The sequence below is a fragment of the Marmota flaviventris genome, chromosome 2 (assembly GCF_047511675.1).
Source record: "Marmota flaviventris isolate mMarFla1 chromosome 2, mMarFla1.hap1, whole genome shotgun sequence".
NCBI lineage: Eukaryota > Metazoa > Chordata > Mammalia > Rodentia > Sciuridae > Marmota > Marmota flaviventris.
Window position 1 is genome coordinate 179,935,893 of NC_092499.1, and position 26,638 is coordinate 179,962,530.

Genomic DNA, 26,638 nt, shown 5'->3' on the forward strand with positions numbered 1-26,638 from the left:
AAAGTGAGTGATACAGATGTGGATGTTCTCATTAGTATGAGGCAACAGAGGGCGGCACCAGAGACATGCCTTACCTGGGAAATGTCTGCTCACCTTAAGCTGCTGCTCAAGGATCATCACTTCTGAGTCTCAGACCAACCCATTGCTCTTCTGCATTTTTCCTTTAGAGACCTTCCCCAACTCAGGAAACCCAGGTCCATCATCAGAAAGTGGGTGGCCTGGGTTCTTTCCTTCCATCTTTACATGTTCCTCAAAGTTTGCCAGGCTGCTGAAATTCTTATTGAAATTTTTTAGTCACCAGTTCTATAGCATAGCTTCCACCTAGGCCTTGGCTATAGGTTTTGGTGGAGGATGAAGGCCAGGCTTGGGACAATGCTCAGTCCCCCCTGGTTATGAAAACCTCCAGGAGTCTGTTATCTGATATGTCCAACATCTGCTTTTGTGTGTTATTTTTAAACCTTTATTTTATGTGGTGCTGAGGATCAAACCCAGTTTCTCACAGGTACTAGGCAAGTGCTCTGCCACTGAGCTACAGCCACAGCTGCTTCTTTAATAATTATACTCCTTGGCTTTTTAGGAGAGGGAGGGGGGAGAGTGAGTGTGTGTATGTGTGTAAGCATTCCCTGGGTGCTCTGCTAAGTTCTTTACATATATCACATTATGTCTCTTCACAACAATCCCCCAGGGATAGATACTTAACCCATGTAATAGGTTGGGAAGTTGAATAATTGTCTAAACTCTTGTCACCTGAAGGAGGAGGAAGCATGATATAAATCCCCACTTTCATCATAAGTGACTCTTTGAAATACTGCTCTTGATTTCTGCAACACTCTTTCCTGGTTTTCCACTGTGCAATCCTCGGTGTTCCTCTTATGCCAGCCCTTCTCCACTCACTTTTTCATGGTACACATTTCTCTACCTCCATCTTTTAAATTCCATTCTTCCCCATGGGCACTTGGATGTCCATAAGGACCTCATTGGAGCTCTGCTGTATCCAGCCCATCTTTGCTTTTCTTTATGAATCCCTATTTTGAGGAATGGCACTACTTTCTACCTGTCGCTCATGCCTACATCCTTTACTCCCTGCTTCCCAACTATTAACTTCTTCCATGATATATCTTGGGTCTAACCTTGTTCACTCCACTGCCCATTCCCTATCTTACTTTTGCAATACTTCTCTATAGTTTCCCCTTCTCTCTAGCTTAGTACCTCCCTTTCCAAAATCTACCTCCTAATCTCAAGCCACATGGAACTATTGAAAAGACTTGTGCTCTTTGGCTTCTGTGCCTCTACACATGATGTTTCCTTGCCCTTAAATGCTTATGTCTTCTCCCCCTGGATAACCCCCATTATCCTTCATAGCTCTGCTCAGAAATCACCTGCTCAACTGCCCCTCCTGGGTACTACTCTCCTCATAGCTAACAGCAGACAATTTACTCTCATTTCCACTAGACTACAAGCTCTGGAGGACAGGGACTGCCCTTTACTATGGGTACTCAGATGACACTTTTGAACATGACACTGAGAGGCAGCACTCCAGAGTGGTTAAGAGCATATTCTAAAGCCCAAATGCCTGGAAGTACATCCTGGCTCCACCATTTACCAGCTGTGACCTTGGGTGAGTGGCTTGACCTGTCCCAATTTTCTCATCTAGAAAAGAGAGATAACATACACCTATTTCAAAGGGTGTCTGTGAAATGTAAATGAGTTAATATAAAGTGCCTAGAACAGAGCCTGGCAAACAGTGAGGATTTCTGTATGTAAGAATAGCTCAGATTCTGGGCCGTAAAATAAATAAATAAATAAAAAACACCTGTCTTGGTACACTTGAAACTGAAAATATTCAAGTATTTAATAATGATTTATTTTTATGTGGTGCTGAGGATCTAACCCAGTACCTCACATGCTAGGCAAGTGCTCTGCCACTGGGCCCTGGCCCCAGCCCCAGCCATCTATAGCTTTTTTGGTACTGTTCTTCTCTTAACGCTGGGTATATATAAATTAAGCTTGCTCTCAAAGCTTAACTTCATGGTGGGCCAGCAGGTGGGCATTATCTTGTCCACAGGAGGCTGGGACCTGAAGTGTAAAGAGAACCTGGTGGATACCCTTGCAAAGCTTTAAGCTTTTCTGTAGGTGGGGGTGAAGGATATGGAATTAACAGGATTTTCCAAAGAGTAGAACTATGACTTCATGTTTATATGCAGATAAAAATGTGTATCAGCACATTGAAGTTTCCTTAGGAAATTATGAAACCTGTTTATTCTCAAGCTGTTCTTTACCACGGAACCCCTTTTCCTTTTTTGGGCTGCCTAATTAGGAACAGTTCTTAACACTGTTTTTAAAATAATTTGAATTGTAAATGATGGTCTGGTCTCAAACATAGCTCTTGATCACAAACCCTCAATTGCCTTTGTTTTCTTCATTTCATGGCAAGGTTCCTTCCAACTGAGCTCAGGGTGTTAAGAAGTAGAAGTAGAAGTAGGCTGATGCTACTGTGTATGAGCAGTCTAGGGCAACCTATCATTTTTGGCATATAGTCAATTCAATTTTAACCAAACAGTATGTCAACTGGAATATCTTAAAGAGGCAGAATCAATCATGAGAATCTGTTTTGAGAATGAAGTTTAAAAACAGAAGTTTAAATCATAACTGTTTATGAACGAACCTGTCACCAAACTCTAACATCCCATACCTTCCCTTAAGAGGTCCCACTAAAGAAATGAACACACATACATACACACAAAAGCAAAGGAGCGCTAATTATACAAGAGGCACTGATCCTTGCTTTATTCACGTAGTAATATCCAACATTGGGAATTGTGTGGGTATAGATACAAAAAAAGGAAAATGGGATCATAAACAATAGTTGGGTTCATCATGGCAGTGATGACAGCTCAACCAGTGTGTGGTTCCCCCAGGACCTACTTGCTTGAGGGAGGGGAGGCCTCCCTCTACCACTACACAGCCAAGGTACTTTGACAACACTTGGCCTATACTTTAAAATTAGGGGTCACAGTGATTTAATACAGCATGGTCGAGACACTCGGGGTCAAGTAACTGCTCCTGGCCACTTAGTAGGAACAGCCTGGCAATAAGAAATCGAGTACTGTGTATGCCTTATCCTTAGCAGATTGGGGCAAGGAAGATCACAGCAGAGACCCATGAGATAGCCTTCTCCCTGTGCATCAACAGAGAAACCCTTCGAGCTAAGTCCTCAGGAGGCAGAACTGGAGGTACCCCATCAGCAGCAGCATATCTTGGTTTCTCATGGTCCCATTTAAAAGTTACTTTATTACAGAAAATAGAAAAGCTTTTGTGGTTGGCCTTTTTGAGACCCAGAACACTAAGTGAGGGATGGAGGGGAGAAGCTTCCTCTAGCACCACCATTTAGACTCAGAAGAGTTCTCTACTGCATATACCACACCACTTCCTTGCCAACACAGATACCCAACTAATGTGCCAGTTACAAGACAGATTTATAGGCCATTAAGGAAGAAAATTCTGAGGGAGGGTACTTAGCACCTTATATTTCCCTCATGTGGTAAAGTTGGAGGAGGACCTAGCAGTGAGGTAGCAGCAACAACCCTCACATAAAGAAAAGAATTGAATTTTACAGTCATTCCCTGGACATTGAAAATAAGCAGTATTTGTCCTAGATCTCATGCTCCAACCACCCTCTCATGGGAAGCCATGTCACGTTAGCCTTGTATCTCCAAAGAAGCTGAGAAGGAAAATGGCTTCCCAGCTGAATGAAGTGCCTTCCGGCATCCAGTTTCTCAGAACAAAGATCCAGAGAGCTCACCAGAGCCCAGGCACAAACTGTTTTGTTTCTGTTGAATTCACCAAGTACATTTTTTTATAGAAGAGAAAACTGAAGGACAAACCAAATTGAAAGAATCACTGTTATAATAACTTTAATTTATCTTGCATTTTACAGAAGTCTATGAACGATTTTAAAAAAGCACCTCCTTACCCCATCATGTCTGACAGTTGTTAAAGTAGGCAATGAGTATGTCAACAGCTTGAGCATCGGCATCCTGCAAGGATTTCAGATCAACCAACCACTCACCAAAGAACTTGGCAGCTTTTCTATCTTGTTTTTAATATAATGGTATATCCACTCTGATGGTAAACCTGTCCAGCCAAATCTCCACAACACACTTTGCAAAATCAGTGGTGATTAGCAAATTAGTTAGCTTTGGCACGGAGCTGTGCTCGCTTGCCCGTGACAGCCTGGAAGCCGGTTTTGATACTAGCAACAGAGCATCGAGAATGACAGGTTTCACACTGTAAGAAATAGAGCCGGGTGTCCTTCTGCAGGATGGTGTCCGGTGATCGGCATGTGTGGCATGTGACATATTCCTCTGCAGGAAAAGCAACACATAGCATTACTGGTAGCCACCCTGAAACAGAGGTTGCTCTCCTCTGCATTTACATTGCATCTACGTTGGACTCAATAAGCCTAGACTCAGACTGCAATTTAATTGTGCACCCAGACAGGGAAGCTTAACTGAATTTCAGCTATTGGGGCAGCAATCAGAAAACACAAGTTGTCTTCTGTAATGTCCTGGCACTACATGGGTTGGGCGATGGGGGGATTCTTTAAAAAAAAAAAAAAAAAAGATTCTAAATTCTTCATCCTGAGGAAAAAAGGATGAAGCTGAGTTTGAAGAGATAAGATGAAGCTGCCTCTTCTTGCTTCCGTCTACACTACAGACCCCATACCTTCCTACATGGAAACAGGCATGCCATAGCAATTTTAAGTAATTAGTAAGGTCACAAAAGCAGGCCAAGCCTAGCCTGAATCGTAGGCAGATTTCGCCTTCAGCTCCAGAATCAACCAGCAGGCTCAATCAGCTGGGCCTTAGGAAATTCAAGTCCTTTTCCCTTGTGCCCCTGTCCAACTTTCCCTTTACAATCATTTCCCCGCTGGTCTTTTAAAAGACTGCTTTTCCAGGCTCATTACAAACAAAAGGCTCTCCCAAAACACAGGAGCCTGATGAGAAGTTTAGAGTGATGTAATAAAATTAAGTTACACACTTACTTATATATCTTCTCAAGACATTTTCTATTTGTTTCTGTTGGAATCTTCCTTTGATTACAAGTTGGTTATTTCCATCTATAGATCCACTATGAAAAACAAAAATAGCTATATTATTTTTATTTTTCCCTCAAAGAATCAAATTCTAACATCTTTATATTTCATCAATTTAAAATATATTCAGGGTTAGGGATGTAACTCAGTTGATTTAGCACCTGCCTGCCTGTCATGTGCAAGGTCCTGGGTTTGATCCCCAGCAACACACACATACACACAAACACACACACGCGCGCGCGCGCGTTTATGTGGTGCTGAGGATCAAACCCAGTGCCTCACACATGGTAGGTGAGTGTTCTACCTCTGAGCCACAACCCCAGCCCTTAAATTTTATTTTTAATCAAGTCATCAAAGCCTGATGACCTACCTATCTTCCCTAACATTAAATCTAATTTTAACCAATTACTTCTGCAGGGACAACAATCAGATTCATAACTAATTTTAATTAATAACTGAATTATTAATTGCATTTATGAGCCCATTCATCAAATAAAGGAAAACAAACTTTTACTGAATGCACAGCACATGCAAAGCAATGTGAGCTATAAATATAAAAATATGAAAAGGATTACATGTATTTTTAAAAATTCTAAGTTGCATGTGGTGGTATCCACCTGTAATCTCAGTTATTCAGGAGGGTGAGTTAGGAGGATCACTTGAGCCCAGGAGTCCAGGGTCAACCTGGACAACATTGTGGGATCTCATTACACAAAAAATATAAATAAAATACAAAATAGGGATGGAGAAGTGGCTCAATGGTTGAGTGCCCCTGAGTTAAGTCCCTGGTACCCTTCTCCCTCCCCAAATTACAAATCAATAAAACAACAATTCAGTTAAAGAGTTAAGTTTATATTTGTTCTGTATCTTATCATAAAACTGACTTTTACAAGAACATTTCCTATGATTCTTCTTTAACTATAAGGGTTTAATATCACACTCCATGAACTATAATCTTTAATTTCTAGGCTATGGTGACTCCAATGTAGGCATATTTTTTCATGCACTGTTAAAAGAAATAGAATTTTCTCAAACCCTAAGATATTTAACCCAACTACCACAAGTTCACCTCTACAAAAATGCTAATTATTCTGAGTAGAAAAAACACTGTCACACTTTTTTTTCTGCTTAAAAATAAACAATGATTGTATTGAATTTTTTAAAAAACTACAATTCTATAACAGAGCTTACTTATCTATCATGGTCAATAAATTAGTTCTTAACCCCACAGCAAGTATAGCAAACTCCACTTGTGATTTTTTTAGAGAGTAAAAGCACGAAACACCTTATTTATCTCTGTGCTGACAGTAAGGCACAGGCAATTAAGCCCTTGAAGAACTCAAGCTCCAGAAACAAGTAAGATCCAAGTTTGCATCTTGACTGTGCCACTAACTAGCCACAGGAACCACCACTTCACTAAATCTGTTTCCAAATCTGAGCACTGGTATTATTTTCTACTTTATAGAAACATTGTAAAGATTGAGATTGTAACCAAAAAGCACTGCACAACAGGTGCTCCACGTGTGTCATCATTATTATAAATGAAGTCTACATTATCTATTTTAAAGGGACATTTGGCTTCCTGAACTTATAGTAATTAAACTCATTGGCCTGGGCTCCATGAGATCCTGGCCTCTTTGAATGGGGATGGACTGGCTCAGTGCCTTCAATAGATGAACCCTACAATCAATACAATTGATTGTAGGGTTTATCTACTTCCCTGAAATAGCTACTGAACTCAAATCCTTACTTCAATGGTTTCTCCTATGCTACTCATTACCTTACAAACTATTTCTCCAATACCCTGTTGTCAATTTAGAAAAAAAGTTCTGACTCAAGAAAATGGGTTCCTCTGAAATCTAATATGTGCTCCACAAAAAAGACCGAGAGTTCCAATTAGTGACAGGGAAGTCTAAACATGGGAGTACTTGTGCTTTCAGTTTGGTATATCAGTGGGCCTGATCAGATGAGCCAGTCAACTCTGTACCCTGTTTTTTTTTTTTTTTTAGCTGTTGATAGACCTTTATTTTATTTATTTATTTATATGTGGTACTAAGAATTGAATCCAGTGCCTCACACATGCCAGGCAAGTGCGCTACCACTGAGCCCCAGCCAAGCTCTTCCATAGAAATGAAGTGGTTTCACTTCTCTACAGCTCTAAAAGTTCTGGATATCAGGTAAATGTTATTTCTGAGCACATTACATATCTTTTTAAGTAGAGAAGTTCTTATGAAATGTCTGGTAGTACATAAATATGAATACAATTTCTTACCTTGTACCCAATTCTGCCAATAAAAATGCAAGGAGATGTTTGGGCTGACGATGTAATCTAAAAAGAAAATCAAATAAATGAACTGTAGCTTTCATGGAAATCTAAAAAAAACTAAACTTCTAAAAAGCCACCCTGTTCAGAATTTCAATTTGTTATTACTCAGCTTTTAGCTGAATTTCAGGACATAATTCATTTAAACTTTGAAATAAAAATATATACTATATGATAAGACTTTTTTTCAATAGTTCAATACTTATAATAACATTATTATTAACATTATTATTCTATTTCCATAGAAAAACATGGATAGGAACAAGAACTTTTGAGGATAGTATCTTCCTCTGGGAAGGAAGAAGAAAGGAATCAAAATGATACAAAGGCCTTAATTGTAAAACTATCTATCATCTATCTATCTATCTATCTATTTATTTATTGGTACTGAAGATTGAACTCAAGGGCACTCAACCACTGAGTCACACCCCCAGCCCTACTTTATATTAGAGAGAGGGTCTCACTGAGTTGCTCAGCGCTTCACGGTTGCTGAGGTTGGGTCTGAACTCGAAATCCTCCTGTCTCAGCCTCCCGAGCCATAGGGATTAGAGGTGTGCGCCACCGTGCCCAGCTGTAAAACTTCTCTTGGAAGAAGTAAAAAGAAGGGCTGGGGCTGTAGCTCAGTGGTAGAGCACCTACCTCACATGTGTGAGACACTGGGTTTGAACCTCAGCACCACATAAAAATAAAGATATTGTATCCATCTACAACAACAACAACAACAAAGAAGCAAAAAGATCTGAAGCAAATGTATCAAAAGGTTAAAATATACCAAACCTAGATGATGGCCATTTAGATGTTTGTTATGCCAATTCCTGTTTCTTGTTTGAAGCTGTTCTTTAAAAATAAAAAGAAACTATATATACATGTAGGCATGTCAGGGTAGCACAACAGCACAAAAACAAACTGCTTAAATATTTACCAATATGAAATATTTGTATCATAAATGTATATATGATACATTTATTCAATGGTGTACCATCCTGCTTTTAGAACAAGATAGGTCTCTTTTTTTCCCTAAAGTACACAGATAACAGGCAGAGCAATGCCACTCACTACTTTCACCTTTTAAATCTATACACTTGGTATCATTTAAATGTGTTTTAATAAGCAGACAAGTAAGGGAATATTTTCCCAAAAGGTAATGGGTGAGAGTTGGTGAAAATATAATAAAACAGATGAACTTCTATGTTGTTAGTGGGAGTACAAATACTTAAAAGCTTGCTGGAATGCATTTGCCAATGCTTGCCATTAAAATATCCATTTTTTTAAATTCAGGAATTCCACTTTGGGAATTTTTGATCTAAGACTCTGTTCTGAACTACTGCAAAAACACATGTCTAAAGATGTCCATGAACATCTTTGTTCCCTGAAGCTTTGCCTCCAACAATATAAATCTGAGAGCAACAATGTCCAACTTAAGAACTATGAGAATATTTTGTGAAGGTATTTAAAACACAGGAATGCTATTTAATGACATAAGCAAAAGTTTTAAAACTACTGGAAAAACCAGGTTAAATCAGTATGATACCAATATATTTAAAGATATGTGCATTAAACTATGGTGATCCATCTCAATGGTGAACTTTGAATGAGTTTTCATTTTCTTTAGAGTGTCTTTATTTTCTAATAAGTATATAGTACTATTGTTTTAACAAAGAAGTCTAAAAAGTAATGCCTGTAAGTAACGAAAACAAGTGGTTATCTTTTTACTGCAGCAAGCATGTATATCTCTTATGTAGAAGAACAATGAAAGGCATTGCTGAGGAGCTCTGAGAAAAACAAGGCCCAAAAATGTCACCTGTGACACTGGCATAGAATGTGATGGTATTAAGAAAGTAGAAATCTCAACTGGCAAAGACCATCCAAGGAAGAGGCATATCATATTGAGCCACTTTTCAGAGCTCACTATTGGCTTGATAGGCCCAGCCCCACCTAACTTTTTACCTCCCTAGACTCCTGTCTGAGAACTACATTCAGGCCCCTCACTCCTCATTCCATCTGTTTAGGACCCATTCTCATAGACTAGTATGTATGAATTGACTTCTTTCATCATCACCACAAAAATGAACCCCGAAACCTATGATTTGAAACTTGATGGACCTACATTGTGATCCCCCTCAACCTAATCCCTACACCTGTGCATTTTATTTTTTACCTGCAATAAACCCGCAATAAGGATATTTAACATCCTGAAAAATTCACTGAAAATCTGGTATTTGGATGGAGGGTCTCCATTAACCAACTTACAGTTTACAGATATCTGTAAAGTTGACAAAAGAAGTTTTCTTGGTTCCTACTCGGACAACCTGTGGAGGTTTCATAACAAATTTTCTTTTTTCTCCAGCAACCATATCTGGATTCTTTTCCCTCATGATGTTGAACACTCGATTCAGTAGCTATAGGGATAAAGTGGTATTCAAGCACATTCTTAGTAATAGCAGGGGTATAAAATTCACATTTGAGTCACTGCTTTAATGGAGCATATTTCTTTACTTTTCTTGTGTGTGCACCCTCTGTTTATTGAGATATAACTGATAAATAAAACTGTACATACTTATGGTATACAATGTGATGATTTGCTATATATTGTAAAATGATTACCCTAGTCAAGTTAGTTAAAATATCCATCACCTCACTTACTTTCCTCTTCCCACTCACCCATGAAAGAACACTTAGAACCTACTCTTAGCAAAATCAAGTTAACATCACAATATGATTAACTAAAGTCATCATGCTTTACATTAGATCTCTAGACATTATTATAATTAAAGGTATTTACCCCTTTGCCAACACCTCTCCATTTCACCCATCCTCCAACCCTGCCAACCACCTTTCTATTATTTCTACGAGTTTGATTTTTTTTTAATTTCACATATAAGGGAGATCATGCAGTATGTGTCTTTCTATATCTGACCTATTTCAGTGAGCATATTTCCTCCAAGTTCATCCACATTGTCACAGATGGACATATTTCACTTTTTACTAAATATACACAAACATCACTAAATGTTCTAGAAGCTCCCTGAAGGCAGGAACTCATCACCAACCAGGATCTATCTGTCCCAATAAAGATGGTGAGTGATTCCATTACAGATAGTGATTCTTTCTTGTCCAAAGTAAACGCACACAACTAATTCTGCTATGTTTAAAGAAAAGTATATGATCTGTGGAAGATTCAAGCAACTCCAGACTACCCTGGTTCCAAATTAGTCATTCTGTCACCAATGCCACTCTAATCCTCAGGCTCCATACCTCAGAAGTCCCTGAACACAGATGGGAATAGTGAGTATTACAATGACTGTCACATTCTAGGCAGGCTGCCCACAAGTAGGCATCAGAAAATGCTATGAACTGGCTGTGACCTCTCTGCCTCTGTTTTACCATCAACCTGTATCTCAAGGGCCCTTCCAATTTGAGGATCATTTACCTTGTTTTTCTTTGTGTGCACGGTTTGGTGGAGTCAATCTGGGCACTCTACCACTAAACCACATCCTCAGCCCTTTTTACTTTTATTTTTGAGACAGGATCTTTTTCATTTGCCAAGTATTTAAAATACTGAGGAGTATTTTAAATAAGTTTCTGTGAGGACTCCAACTTGTGATCTTCCTGCCTCAGCTTCCCAAGTTACTGAGATTATAGGTGTGCACCACTGTGACCAGCTATCATGTTTTTAAGTTCTAGTGAACAGCTTAGCCCCTTCTTGTAAGAGAATTTGTCTTACCTCCTCATAGGTGTAGTCTCTTTCTGAGCCTGCCCAAGCAGGACCTGTCTGGTTACTGAATGAGATCCCATCATCTTTTTTGCTATCTTCATCTTCTACAGCTACAGATAACAAAGATTGTAAGAATGGGGGTGGATTCTATTATACCAACAGAGGGGGAGGGGGCTTCAAAGACATTTGTGGTCCCTTTCACTAAGGCATTCATTCATGACAGCCGTAAGCATAAAGAGACCAAGGATCACAAACAATCCCCTTTCCCTTAAAGGCAAGGATGTTATGAAATGCATAAGACCCTTAATATATATATTAATGTTAACACATGGTGAAATGTTTCTTGACTTAACAAATACAACGAAATAATTGCTAGAATAATTGCTAGCTATAAATAATTAGAAGGAAAAGAGTTTAATTTTGAAAGCATTTAAGAAACTTCCACATCCATAAAAACCCATCTGATGACTATATGAAAAATTCTCTAAAAACTATAGTATTTAAAAACTGATAAAACTGAACTTTAAAAGAAGTCCCCTAGCCCCAATCAAGGAGATGAAGAGCCAAGCGTCAAGCCTAGAAGAGATGTTGAGTCCCCAATATTACCTTCATCTTTCTCTAATATTTCATCCTCATCTGGGAACTTGACATTCTTCTTTTTCTTCTTTTTATTGCCAAGCATAATATCAAGATCATCCTCTGGTTCAGCTGGCTCTTGAACATCACTTTCAATCTTAAGATCCTAAGAAATTGAGAAAAGTCTCAACATTTTGATACTAGGGCAATAGTTTTTAATTAAAAAGACAGTGGCCTACCATCATTTTAGAGCAAAAACAATCAAATATTCAAAGCTAAAGTTACAGATAAGAAATACCTCTCACAAGTGGGAAAAACCGGCTCAGGGATTATCATTAAAACCATAAATTTCTCAAAATATTTTGTGGGATCTTTTCCCTCCTCTTTTTTATTCTTCAGGCTTGGGATCTTATTATTCATGTTTCCAAAACAGGCTACTATCAGAACCATCTGGTTCTGATAAAAAATTAAAGAAAATTCTTTAATCTTCTGACAATCTTTAGTGGAAAAGGACTGAGGGTTTTTTTTTATAAGTTTCTGACTAAATATGATGCAGTTAGTGGGTAATTCTCCTGCTGAAACCAAATACGTGATGTTTTTCCACAACAATTCTCTAATATCAACTAGACATCCTCCAATTAAATTTTGATACTATCTGGAGTTACTGTCAGACTCCAAAGGTTTAAAGGCTCAGTTTCATAGTTTATCGATTCTCACTCCAGATGGTAGTAACAAGTATCAGGTTCCCAAAGTTACCCACACTGACTTGTCTACAAATTCAGAGGTTCCCACAATGCCTTCCCCAAATTCAATCATTTGCTAAAATGACACACAGAACTCAAAAAAAGTGCTTTATTTACCAGTTTTATTACAAGGGATACAACTTAAAAAAAAAAAAAAAAAAAAGCCAAAGGGAAGCAATCCATAGGGACAAAATGTGGGGAGATGGGAACATGGCAGGTGTCAAGGAAGGCATGTCTCTAGGCATGCCACCCTCCCAGCACTTCAATGAGGTCACCAACCTGGAAGTTCTCTGAACTCCATTACTTAAAGTTTCATTAAAAATGTGTAATTTACTAAATCAATGGCCACTGGCAAGCCAAAAGAACTCAATCTCTAGACCTTCCATCCTCAGAAGTGGCAGGGGTCAAGGAAAGTTCCAATCCTCTAATCATGGCTTGATCTGCCTGATGACCAGCCCCTATCTCAAGCTATCTAGGGGCCTCCTAGTAATCAGTCTTTTCATTAGCATACGAAAGATATTTATCATTTTGAAGACTGCCAACAGTTAAAAGACAAATATCTCTTTTATTACACCACTTCAGCTTGGCAACAGGCTGGAGAAGTCCTTAATCAGCATTTCTATAGATGACATCACGAAAGAGGGAAAGATAGACCCCCCCACCCACAGGGAATTAGGATCTTATGATGAATGGATGCAGACAAGGTACAGCTTGACCAAGATTAGCTGCTATAGGTATGGATGTTAAATAGGGCATGTTAGAGATGAATCATAAACACCTCAGGAAAAAAAAAGGGCCTACCTCAGTCTCCAGCCTTTTAATTACTTCCTCTTCTCACCAGCTTACCCAACTCCTATTCCAAGTATACTGTCAACATTAGCCACAATTCTATTTTTTGTGTACCTATACTCTGAACTACTATGACAATGCTATGGTAATTTCAGAAACCTTATCAGCAGAAAAGTTGGAAGAGATGAGTAAACAAAATTCAGACTTGGGATCCCAAATCCAGTTCTGTAATCTGGTGTCACACTAATCAACCCATTGTATTAGCTAGGTATACTAAAACAGGAAACTAGATATTGATCTAGTCTCTAAGATGACAGTAAATGAGAAATGTAGAAATTTGAATTTAAATTAGCACATACTGGCTAGCTTTTAGTCCTATGCTCCTATTGACTTAATCCTAATAATTAGATCTACCTCTAAACTAAGGCCAAGAAACAGTAAGAGGCAGACACAAGCAAAAATTGTTTTTCAGGTGGTTCAAAAGTCCTGGAATGGTCAGAAAATTCAGGTGGGAGCGTAACTTATGACCTCAAAAACATTTCAGCTTCAAGATCGATATCCATGCCTTTCTTGCTTCATGACCAGGATACCTGTAACATCTTCCTAAGGTTATGACTTCAATAACAGAGAAAAAAATGTATCCAAGCACTTACAAGTGGAGCTTATTAGTGACTCTTGAGGACAAAAGCTACTAGAAGTAACAAATATGCCCACTCATGTCCCAAGGGCATTTCATGACTCAAAGAATAAACTGCTTTAACAGCCTATGAAGCATTTTGTCCTTCCATCTGTAATGACCCAGTTTTTATTAAAGTTGGACACATTATTGACGTGAATAACAAAATATAATCCATACAGAACATGAGAGAAAAAAAAAAGAATCAACTAACAAAACTTTGTTAATTTCTGTGGCACATCTCTGATGTTTCATCTTGTTATCAGGATATTAAAACCCAATTTGTTCAGTACAATATGAGCATTTCTCTTTCTCAATTCCCCTGCAGTAATAGAAGGAAATGAGACTCTCCAAACAGGGAGATAAAAAGTCAAATCCAGGTAAAAATCATCTTGTTCTAAAGGATTCTAAATTATCCCTGAACTTGGGGCTGGGGATGTGGCTCAAGCGGTAGCACGCTCGCCTGGCACGCGTGCGCCCGGGTTCGATCCTCAGCACCACATACAAACAAAGATGTTGTGTCTGCCGAGAACTAAAAAATAAATAAATAAATAAATTATCCCTGAACTAAAATGAATCTGAAAATAGAAAAAAACTTATTACCAACAATGCCTGATTCACTGTAAACACTAATATGCATTTGCTTAATTAACAGCCATCAAAATTAAGACATTATTTCCAAAACTCAATGGATTATGATATAAATATCCGACACATGTGAAATTATTTACTTATATTTCAGCAAATTAACTATTTACTAAAGAAAAGTTTCAGTAGAAGGCACAAAATGGGATTCTTGGTGTGTCTTTATGTGCATACGTGTTTTTACTCTTTTCTCTCTGAATACACACACACACACATTAAAACTGCTATATGCTGGGGTGTATAAAATAGATGTGTGGGCTCTGCTAAAGTGATTTCTCTAAAAGTTCTTTAAAGTAGTAGTTCTAGGGAGGGAAAGAACAGACATTCAGTTCTTTCCTCATTTATCCACCCTCTTATTCACCTACCTACCCACCTATGTATCTGATTCCTGTTCAAAAAATTTTTCATGTATTTGAACTAGAAACCAATTCAGTAGTGGCAAGACAATCATGAGGTCTCAAGTCCCTACAAAATCAAAGAATTCCACAGAAGTAGCCTCAGTGTTCTGGTTTTCCTACAGGATACACTATCAACAGCTACTAAACACTGAAGCCTGGGAACTATTCTTTACTGCTACCAAAAGTTTAAACAAAAAAAAAAACCCCACAGGAATATGTGCTCCATAAGATTTCTCACTTAGATAAATCTCTCTTCATCCAAACAATCTCAGTATGGTTAAAGACAGGGACACTTCATGATCATCTCAATGATACACAATATAATATTAAGACCTAAATTTACATTCCTAGAATAATCTTTAAAATATGTAGTCATGCCAGGTACAGTGGTGTACACCTGTAATTCTAGTAACTTGGAAGGTTGAGGAAGTTTGAGGAGAGCCTCAGCAACTTAGCACAGCTCTAAGGAACTTAGTGAGAGCCTGTCTCAAAGTTTAAAAAAAAAAAAAAAAAGCCTGGGAATATAGCACAGTGGTCAAGTGCCCCTGGGTTAAAATCCCCAGTACCAAAAAAAAAAAAAAAAGTCAGAGATACAAGAAAATGACCTTAACAGTGGTGATTAAGTGCTTAACAACTATAAAGCAAAGCTGCTAAGAGATAAGACAATGAGTGAGAAACAGCCATTTAGCAACCTTTCAAGAGGTCAAATTTTACCTTCAACAAGAAAGCAATACTACCTTTACACCTTCTTCAGCTTCATCAATATCAAATATCTTTTTTGTTTTTTTCTTCTTTTTCTTTTGATTAAAGAAGTTCAAATCATCTAGATCATCGGAAGCATCTATAAAAGACAGATTGAGCATCAAATTAAGAGTTACACATTCCAACTATTAACTAAGTCACCAGAAAAGAGAGATCAGATATATTAATTAGTACAGTAGACCTTCCACAAAAGTAAAGGTTGTGGTACTAAAAAGCACAATGACAGGTCAACTCCAAGCTTTCTAGCAAAGAATCTGGTTAGGGGACATTTTAAGCATATTTATTTAGTAATCTCTGACCATATCATTCTTGTTTCCAAAACAAAGTCACAGCTCTCACACAACTTCCAAGACCCTTCACCTTTATTTCTTCACTTCTACCTAGCCCTGTACCCCACCTTCCACACCTCAACCCCTGCTCCAGGCCTATAGAACTTCTTCCAATTCCTAGTGCAATGTATGTGTAGTCTCACCTTCAAGCATTCCCATGAGCCCTCTCATATAGCAATTTGTTCCATCTCACCACCTTGATTAGGAGCTACTTCTACCAAGAAGTCTTCTCTAAGCCTGTAACTGGGTTAGGTATTCTCAGGATACTTGGGCATACTGAGGTAATTACTACAAGCTTGCTTTACCTGTCTCCCTTCTAGATACTAAGAGGATAAACCTTGTCCAACTAAATCCCAGTGCCTACCTCAACATTTTATTGAACTAATCAATCATTGAAAGGTCTTATATAAATAACTTCACATTTAATTAAAATAAGGCTGTACAACAAATATGAATATTGATGAAACTATCGTTAATGAGCAAGAATAGGTTCTGTTCAGAAAGTTTTCTATTTGCTCTGCCATTTTGTGTATTTAGGATCCCTCTACTACAAAGTTTTTCAAAGAACTATTTATGAATTCATTTTATCTTATTAAAACAGAAATGATTTACTTTCTAAAGTTGGTTTCAAACATGTACAAGACAGCACAAGGTATTTGCTCAATGATTATCAGTTCTCTCTACTCTAGGAATCTTATATTTGATACAAACTATATTTACTGAATCATTTATTTCTAATAGTCAAATTGTTTCTATGTTAGAGTACTACCATGAGTGAAAAAATTAAGCTAGTACTTAACCCCAAACATTTCAGACTAATTAATATTTTATATGCATTTTCAGATTTGCTAATACAAAAACTGCCTATGGGGGGGGGGGGGTGCTGGGGTTGTGGCTCCATGGTAGAGCACTCGCCTTGCATGTGTGAGGCACTGGGTTTGATCCTCAGCACCACATATAAATTATAAGTTATTGTGTCCATCTACAACTGAAAAAAAATTATTAAAAAAAAAAAATATTCAAAAAACACCTATCCTTGATTCTATTCCTTTCTGCTCATACTCAAATACAATCCCATTAAAGCTGGAAAACCAGCTCCAGAAGGATGAAGTGTCATCATCTTTGCACTTGTGAATTCAGTGGGAATTTCCTGCAAAAAACCCATCATGTATCTGGTAAGGCTCAATGAACAGACTGCTAATGGCCTTAACTTTAATGGGCTCCCAGCACAATAGTGACTCTGACATCAACCACTTACCTTTTTTCCTACTGTCTTCTTCATCAGCTTCCACATCTTTATCCTCAGTTGGTTCTGGTTCCACTTCTTTTGTTTCAGAGGGCTGGGTTTCTTCTGTCTGGGCATCCCCTTCCTCATCTAACATAAAGGGCTTCTTCTTCTTCTTTTTCTTCTTACTCATTGTAGGATCAAAAATCATCTGTTTAAAAAACAATAAAGAATAAAAAGAGACCAAGTGATTATTTCTTAATGATGCTTTATCCTCAAAAGGCAAACTCTTAAAGGTAAAAGGTATGAAAAAATAAAACTGTCCATCCAACCTTCCTTGTACTACTAAATATGGAGTGCAGGGAGAGGGAGTGTCTGAAACATGTGCACATGCCTTTCAATCTGTAAGGTACCTATCATAAGATAAAGGAACTTCACTTTTAATTTCATAAGCAAATTTGGACATCCTGAATGAATCATGGAATTAAGGGAAGGAACTTTAGCAACAAGCTATGGTTAGACGTCCCTCATTCATAAATGAGAAAATCAATACCTTGGAAAGTTTAGTTCATCTTATTGATAACCTGGAGTGGCTATATGTGGAGACTAGATCTTGATTTTTTAAAAAATTTATTCTGAAGTCCAGACAAACCTTAAATTTTAAGAAAATCCATCAGCAAATCAGTAAATCTCTGAGAAATTTCCTTAGAAGTTTTTACACTGCTTTTTGTTTGTGGAATACGAAAAATTTGCTTATATTATTTTTATCTAAATGTTCACCATACAGTAAGTAGAAAAGTAATTTCTAACTTGTAGACTGCACTGATTACTTGAAAAGTTATTTTAGATGTAATAGTTTACACATACAGGGTAGGCACCTGACAGAGCAGAAAGAGCAAAGTCTTTAAGTCAAACAGAATTAGATTCAAATCCAAGTATTTTTTCCCCTGAGCTCCTTACCAATCTTTGCCCACTGATCTGCTGTGTTGTAGACTGTGTAGTGATCAGAAACAAATCTGGAGCACAACTGCCTGGATTTAAATCCAGACTCTGGCTCATACCTGTGTCACCTCATGCCTCATGTGTAAAATGGAGATAAGCTGAACTAAAACCAAACCTGACAAGGTTACTGCAAGCATCCAATAAGCAAACATAAAGCCCTTACATTATGATTTATATAATGCTTTACAGTTCACAAAACATGGTATCTGATTCCTATCACTGAAACATCCTCAACTCAGGTGATCTAATTTGCCAGATGTATCATGAAGCTCTCAAAACTTCCCCAAACTGATTATAATTAATTTAATTTTCTTTTTATGTCCCAAGCACATTAAGGAAACTAAGCTATAGTCTATAATAAGGTAGGGTAGCTACTGTCCTCATCTAGTAGAGAAGTATACACAAGGCATTATGGAAATTTTTATAGTAACATTTCAAAGTTATTCTCTAGAATCCAACTGTGTAAATGAGTAATTCTGAAATGCAGTCAGTTGGAAGAACATTAACTGAGAAACTTAAAGAAGCATTCCTTCCAGGATAGATGAGTCAGGAAAAGGAATCCCCACTATTGACCTATAGTGGACCTTGGGTCATCCTACATGGAATACTGCAATCTGTACAGGGGTAGGTACAGTTCATCATCATTCCTGAAATAGGGAGACTTGGCAAAAGAACAGACAGCACTCCAGACACTATAAATCTGGTTTTGGCAAAGTTTATAATCCATTCATTGCAATTTTTTTTCATGCTTCAGGTTCCCTGGAATATTAACTGCCTTTTAATTATTATTATTCAGCAAGCCAGACAAAAGATAGAAGGGATCCTGAAACCTCCCAGAAGCCTTCTTAGCCCAGGAAAAAATTCTTATTTAAGTCTACAGGTAAACAGACTATGGCCCTATCAAAGGTAATAAACATTTGGGAATCATATGCTGAAATAATTAACATCTCTCTCAATTACTACCTCTGGATACTTAATACTTATGTACTTAACATACTCAATGCCTCATTTCATTCACACAACCCTGCAAAGTAGCTTACAAATAAGGAAACCAGGGATTCTGAAGTAGCAACCAAAGCAGGACTCACCAAAACATAAGGCCATGTCAGTTTTGACAAAGATCATGGCTTAAGGCTTTTATATCTGACTTTCAAATTATTGATTACATTCCAGAGGTTTTGTTTATGAGGCTAGTTTGGGTTTGAGAAGCAAATAGTTACTAAGTCTACAATGAAGCCTTCAAAAGCATAAAATTTCCATTTTCAACTTATCTTTGTTGGGTTGGAGAAGGCAAGAAAAGAGAATACCAGCTAAAATTACCCTGATTACAGCCTGAAGTGCTTCATCAAATTGTCTCCAGCATACCTTACAAAGAAATCAACTTTTTTGTCCATACTACACCCAGAAGGCATGTATATTCTCAAAAGAACTCGCAAAGAAAGGTATTGATCTGAAGTTCCTTTCAGGGCTGAAATGCTAACAGCATTTTTCATCTCCAGGTGACAGGATTCTGGGAAATTTTTATTTCTTGTATTCTTCTGTGTTTTATAAACTTCATTTGCATAACACACATTCTATTTTTAATCAGAAACTTTTTTTAATTTAAAACTTATTTTGGAAAAACACCTTAGCATATTGTGAAAACCCAATGTTCTGACACCTTGTGACTAGTGTCTAGTATTAAGCAAGTCTAAGAAGACATTAACAGTGCTTAAAAACAAAAAACTCTATGCTGGGCGTGGCAGTGCACCCCTGTAATCCCAGCAATCTGGGAGGCTGAGGCAGGAGGATTCCAAGTTGAAAGCCAGCCTCAGCAATTTAGTGAAGTCCTAAGCAACTCAGCAAGTTCCTGTCTCAAAATAAAAAGAGCTGGGGATGTGGTTCACTGGTTAAGTACCCCTGGGTTCAATCCCCCATACCAAAAAAAAAAAAAGATTCTGAGTGCCTGCAAATTAGGGGATTTTTTTTTTCCCTTATCAAGTAACACATTTCTAGGTCATTGCTTTTTCATAGTTCCACTAGGTTAAAAAGGATCATGTTTTGATGATCTTTTTGGCTTAATTACAAGGTTTAAAAAGTAACATGTGCCGTTTATGGCAATTATATTTCAATGAGCCATTTAAAGTAAAAAGAAACTATAGAAAGTTACTGATAGTTTATAAGTCATTTCCAAGTGCACGTTTTCATTTGGTCTTCACAAGTCTGTAAAGCGGTCAGAAAGGACTTTTCTAATAATTATCTTGTTAATAACACTACATGAACCCGAATCTACACCCCATTCTTCAGACCTCTCTTCACCAGTTAACTTCCACCTGACAGAGGTTCTAGGTTCTAGTCCCACTAACTTGGCGCATGACCTAAGGCAAGTTAACCTCCTTGGGCCTACTCTCCTATCTATAAAATGAAGTAGTACTGGTAAGTCTAGGAAGTGCCAAGCTGCATATACTATATCAGCTTCCAAAGTCCACTGCTGGAATGCTGATTCTGCTACCTATGCTGAACAAAATCTTGTTCATCCTTCAGTTATGTATTCAAATTCCACTTCTTTCAAAAAACCTGATCTTGGGCTGGGGATGTGGCTCAAGTGGTAGCGCGCTTGCCTAGCATATGTGAGGCACTGGGTTTGATTCTCAGCACCACATAAAAATAAAAAATAAAAATATTGTGAAATCTAAAACTAAAAATTAAATATTAAAAAAAACCTGATCCTATTACAAAAATGATCCTGCCAGCACTCCCAAATTGTTATGTTGATGGGCCTATATCTACTTCTTATGACAATTTCTATCTTTCATTACAGCTATCTTACTATTGTATCTCTTCTACCTTGCATTACAGCTATATCCCTTATGACAGTATGAGTACTTTATCACTGAAACCATACCCACAATTCCCCACAGCACATTGCTCTACATAAGTACTACAGTTGCTAAACATTATGAAAATTTGAAACAGTAGAAGAAATAAAATAAGTGTGAAACACCACCTCTCAGTAATACAGTAACTGAGAGCCATGTTTACCATGACCTCCAAGCCAGAACCATCTACCTCCTTCAGACTGTTTCTCTAAGCCTGATTCCTATCACCTAGATGAAAGCAGCATTTTGGAATTCTACTCCTGGCTCGGGAGCTGAGAATCTGATCAGTAGGCATTATACAACTGTGAACCTCGGTTTTTCATCTGTAAAATGGGCAGAATAGGACCAATTTTACAGGGTTATCCTGAGACCCAAATGAGAACGAAGTCCCCTCTAGAATTACAAATTTCTTAACTTGAAAGTACTGAATGAACTAGCCACTACCTATTTTTCAAGTCTTCATTGCTTAACTCTAACCAAACTGGAGAACACTCCACTCTGTGTAAGCACTCTTACTTGCTATTTGCCTTGTCCTATAAATCAAGCCTTCCCACTGCTGGAGAAAATTCTAAGCATCGTTCAGGGTCTACTCAAAAGCCAACACTAGTTTAGAGAACCTCGAATTCTTCCTCATCATCCCTTCCAAGGCCCTCTAGACAGAAAAAAACTACAAATTCTTCATACTTTTTTTTTTTTTTTTTTGACACGGTGTGTAGTTTTGGTGGGGGCACTCTACCTCCTGTGTTCAGCAATATCGAGTGAGAGCTCTTTTAACACCAATTTCATTTTAAGTCGTTTGATTTTACATGAACTAGCATAAATAGCGGGGGTGGGGTGGGGATTTGAGATCCAAGCACGACTGGAGAAAGGGGCTCAGTCAGCTTCGCAGCCCGGACTTCTCGCTCAGATCGCTATGAGCCCTGTTAAAGGAAGCTCGGGGACACCCGCCCGGAAACTTTCCGAGAAGGCTGCTCACTTTTTGAAGCCGAAGGGTCTTCTCCTCGAATCCTAACTTCCTTACCCCCTCGTCTTTTTAAGAATAACGCTCGAGAGGAAAACAAGGGCGGGATACCTGCCTGGAAAAACTCGACTACAAACTTTTTAACTACAGTGTTCCATCGGAGCCGAGGGAGGCTCCTCGGGGCGCCCAGAGAAGCGAGCTGATCAGTGCCCAGCGGAAACGAGTGAAGGAGTCGCCAGCCCCAATCTCGTTCAGTCGGGGCATCAGTCCCTTCAGGACAGGCGCCCCAACGCGTGCTCTCCACTCCCGGAACGCCGACCCCAGGAAGAAGCCGGCCCCGGCGCTGTGGCTCTGAGGAGAGCCGGGAGCGGCCAAGCATGCGGATCCAGAATCCTCGCCGGCTCCACCGCTCCGGGCTGCCTAGGCCCGGGTGCCCCACATGGCGGCGGCCGGCCGCTAGGCCGCAGGCCCGGTTTCCCCCACTGGGTGGGTAAGGCTTCCTGCCTTATCCTTAGCCCTAGCGCCGGGCTCAGGCGCTCACCTCGTCCCCGGACATGGCTGCGGTTCGAGCGGGCTCGGCACGAACGAGAAGTCAGACGGGTCAGCCCCTGGCCTCGGCGGCAGCGCTGCTCCTACCGACACCTCTCCCAGCACCGCACTAGGCTCTTGCATCAGCGAAAGGGAACGACACCCCGCCCTCCTCCCAAACGTTGGAAGTGCGCCTGCGCAGAGCTCGCCGAGGCGCAGGCGCGCGGAAGAGCCCACCCAGTGCGCTTCATGTGGCGCGAGTAACCAGGGGACGCTGCGGCGCGGGCATGCTGGGACTTGTAGTTCTTCTGGAAGAGGCAGCCGCCTTGCAATCGGTGCGCGGAGTCTGAGCGAGCCCAGCCTAGGGATTCGGTTTCTTGTTGTGACTATTGCCTGAGCCTTTCGGAGAGTTCGGTATTGTTCGTAGAGCTATCCTAGTCTGCTTATAGAGTGAATTGGGGGCCATTTCTCCTGAGATAGGCAGGTAGGTGAGACAGTAATATGAAACCGGCGTGCTGTTTCCCCCTGTCCCTGAGGTATTCTAGTATTTGAGGAATTCTAAGTCGGAACTGGAGATGCGCGCCTCACTAGAAGGTTTTACTTCGTGAGACATTTAACGTATTAACTTTTTACTTGGAAGACAGGAAACCGAAAGCCTTCTCCCCCTGTCTCTCCAGAGGTGGCCTGAGGAAAGAAGGCATTCCCTGAGGAGAAACGGACCGGCGAGAGAGGCTCCGAAAGCCTCAAAACAGCCATGCCTCGCTTAATGACAGATACATGTTGAGAAGTGTGTGATTCGGCAATTTCCTCGTCGTGGAACATCATCACACAACGAAATGGGCTACAATGTCCCTGTGGGACCACCACCGTGTGTCTTGTCGGTCCTGGACAGAAACTTCGTTAGGTGGCGCAGGACTGTACTTGTTTATGAAGTCGCCGCTTGACTGCACAGGGTGCACCTGCAGTTCCCTTTGGGGCATAATAGTTAACTAACGTTTAGGGTGATCTCACTCTGTCGGTGCTCTCCAGATCACCCAGAACTCCTCTGGGGCTGGACAAATTGGGTTTATTGACTCCTTGCAAGGAGGGAGGCACCTGTAGGAAACAGCAGGACATCTCAGGGACAGTGTTAGAAAGGATTTACAGTTTGGGCTTCTCAGGTAATTTGTGGTAGAGTTCAGGAGGCTGGGCTTCTCTCCGAATCGGATGTTTATCAGAAGGTGGGTGTAATTCTGTGACTGGGTATTTTAATAATTCTTCCATAAAAAGGGAGAAGATCCGAGTGAGACTAAAGCTCTGATTGGTGAAGAAGCAATACTCCTTCATATGACAGATGATAAGGGAATATTTAGTCATTTTTTGTGGTTGAAACAAGGCTTTTTTGTTTGTATTCAAATATGATTACAGAGTGGGGGTTTTTTGTTTTGTTTTGTTTGGATTCATTGTGATCATAGAGTAGCCTTGTCAGATGTTGGTGTTCCGTGAAATTATTTAATTCAACAGGTCAGCATATGCTAGGTGATGGTGCCAGCCTACTCCCCAACCCCACTATCAGGGGCTGCTTTTTCCTCATTATGTTCCATATTATGTAATATATGATCTCTGCTTTAGTTTCAAAACAACTGGTGTTTGATAATCAAACATTTAGTATAAATATTTAGCACTCCCCACTGTATACTTATCTCTAATCTAAGCACAGCTGGTTCTTGCCTCCAAGTACCTACTAGTTTAGTGAGATGGATATTTTACTAACCCTTTTTTTCAGATTAGGAAACTGCTTTTGTTGCATTGAATAATTAGTTTAAAGTCATATACAGTCAGCAAAACAGGAAATCTGGGAATCCAAGTCCAGACAATCTGATACTGGTAACTGTCCCTTTATCACTTTAAGAATATGAATTCCTAAGGACCCTAAATTGCTGCCACTAAATCTCAGTTATCATCTTCAGCTACTGATATCTGTACATATCATAATTTCTCAACAGCAGTGCTATTGACATTTTGGACCAACAATTCTGTATTATGGGGTCATGGTCTATGCACTGTAGGACATTTGGCTGCATCTGTGGCTTCTATTCATGGATTCTAATAGGATCTCCCTCTACTAATAACAACCAAAAAATACCTCCACGGGCTGGGGATGTGGCTCAAGCGGTAGCGCGCTCGCCTGGCATGCGTGCGGCCCGGGTTCGATCCTCAGCACCACATACCAACAAAGATGTTGTGTCCGCCAATAACTGAAAAATAAATATTAAAATTCTCTCTTCTCTCTCTCTCTCTCTTAAAAAAAAAAAAATACCTCCACGCATTGCCAAGTGTCCCCTGAAGGACAAAGTCATCTATGGTTGAGAAGCACTGGCATATGCCTTTTATCTCTTCCTGGGTCTTTGAAATAAAACAAACATTTGAGACCTGACAGTCCCCAAATAACTTTGAATGGGGAGGCCTTGAAAAGGAGACGAGGACACTGTGTACTAAGTTCTTGAAAAGTCTGTTCTAGGAAAATGAAGACAGAGAAGGGAAAAACAAATCAAGTGGAAAATGCAAAGGGAGAACTGAGAAGGGATAAAGATGGAGAAAAGGAACTCGAGGAATGTAGCCTTACTTCACTCAGTTCACATTAGCAAAGTTATTTCACACTAACAAAAACGCACTAAGGGAGTCCTATTTGGAAAATGCTGGTATACTTAGCAAAGAGTCTTGATCAATTTGTGAAAGTATTTCTTTTTCTTTACAGCATGGTACCAGCTATAACCTCCTTGAACTGGCTACTTGAAAGAAGTCTTCCTTCAGCGATATCACTTCTTCTAAGGTAGTAGTTTATGTTCCAGGAAAAGTCAAGATTTCCTAGTGAGCTGGCCATTGTCACAAAGCTATGATAGCTAAGTTTTTTTCAGGTTTTCTAAGAGCTAGATTCTACTCAGCATTATCACAAACAATCACTTTTATTTTCATAACTTCTTTCATGTAGGAATTTTTACAAAGCATGGTATGATGTTTATTAATTTTCATCTCATACCTGTGAAGGAAATCATTTTGATTTTCCTGTTTTATAGATACAGAAGCCAAAATATGGAGTCCACAAAAAATAGTGATAAATCTGGAAACAGCCTACAGGGATCTTCACTCTGGATCATTCTTTATGTTTAGCACCACCCCAGATCTTCAACTACCTAATAGTAAGCTAAAGATGATAATACTTCAATTGAATGCTAAATTATGTTTAAAGCCAATATTTTATTGGCTTTAAAATATTCCATAGTCTCTTCATTTGACCTATAAAATAGCAGGCCTATAGAGACTTTGACTTAAAACAATAGTGACAGTACTTGAACTAGTACCCAGATCTCATGATTCTTAGTCTAGTATACTTTTCACTTGGTAATACTTAGCTTACAGAAAAAATAATTAAGACAGAAACTCTAATACACATAGTAATACACATAATAACTCTAATACACATAGTAATACACAAAACTCTAATACACATACCAGACTTATCCAACCATTTGAGTACTTCATTACATAGGGGTCTTAAAAAGTTAGTTTTAGGGCTGGGTCTGGGGCTCAGCAGTAGAGCACTTGTCTAGCATGTGCAAGGCCCTGGGTTCGATCCTCAGCACCACATCTAAATAAATAAAATAAAGGTATTGTGTCCAGCTACAACTAAAATATATATATATATATATATATATATATATATATATATATATATATATATATATATATTTTAAAAAGTTAGCTTTAGTGAGGAAAAGAAAGTCATAGTAGGGTTGGTGTTGTGGCTCAGTGGTAGAGCACTTGACTAGCATGTGTGAGGCACTGGGTTCGATTCTCAGAACCACATATAAATAAATAAATAGAATAAAGGTTCGTTGACAACTAAAAAGTATTTTAAAGAAGACATAGTATTTATTAATGAAAAGCAACTAGTAACTACAAAATTAAATTTATATTTGGGTTGATGTAGTAGACTTCAGAAGGTGCAGTGAGTCTTCCCCTAAAGAAGTCTT

The 26,638-nt window shown here is 39.0% G+C and overlaps 1 protein-coding gene and 1 long non-coding RNA gene across 2 annotated transcripts; one reads left to right on the top strand and one right to left on the bottom strand.

Moving 5' to 3' along the window:
* Positions 1 to 3,897: 3,897 nt before the first annotated feature.
* On the bottom strand, positions 3,898 to 22,790 carry Eif2s2 (eukaryotic translation initiation factor 2 subunit beta). The gene is made up of 9 exons (XM_027945218.2): positions 22,639 to 22,790; positions 17,310 to 17,487; positions 15,698 to 15,801; positions 11,740 to 11,875; positions 11,143 to 11,243; positions 9,669 to 9,817; positions 7,368 to 7,424; positions 5,045 to 5,130; positions 3,898 to 4,364 (listed from the first exon to the last, which is right to left on the bottom strand). Exons 1-9 carry the CDS (start codon positions 22,651 to 22,653, stop codon positions 4,189 to 4,191), a joined length of 1,002 nt encoding a protein of 333 aa, XP_027801019.1. The 5' UTR covers positions 22,654 to 22,790; the 3' UTR covers positions 3,898 to 4,188.
* Positions 22,791 to 22,942: 152 nt separating this feature from the next.
* LOC139704593 (uncharacterized) lies at positions 22,943 to 26,302 on the top strand. Its single transcript, XR_011706468.1, has 3 exons — positions 22,943 to 23,109; positions 23,303 to 23,845; positions 25,363 to 26,302. It is a non-coding gene; the product is annotated as an uncharacterized lncRNA (long non-coding RNA).
* The last annotated feature ends 336 nt before the right edge of the window (positions 26,303 to 26,638 follow it).

Coding starts and splice junctions, on each gene's coding strand:
- Eif2s2 (XM_027945218.2), bottom strand. Junction 9,818..11,142: donor GAGACTACACCTATGAGGAG/GTAAGACAAATT, acceptor TTATCCCTATAG/CTACTGAATCGAGTGTTCAA. Junction 7,425..9,668: donor TTTACAGATATCTGTAAACT/GTAAGTTGGTTA, acceptor TTTTCTTTTTAG/ATTACATCGTCAGCCCAAAC.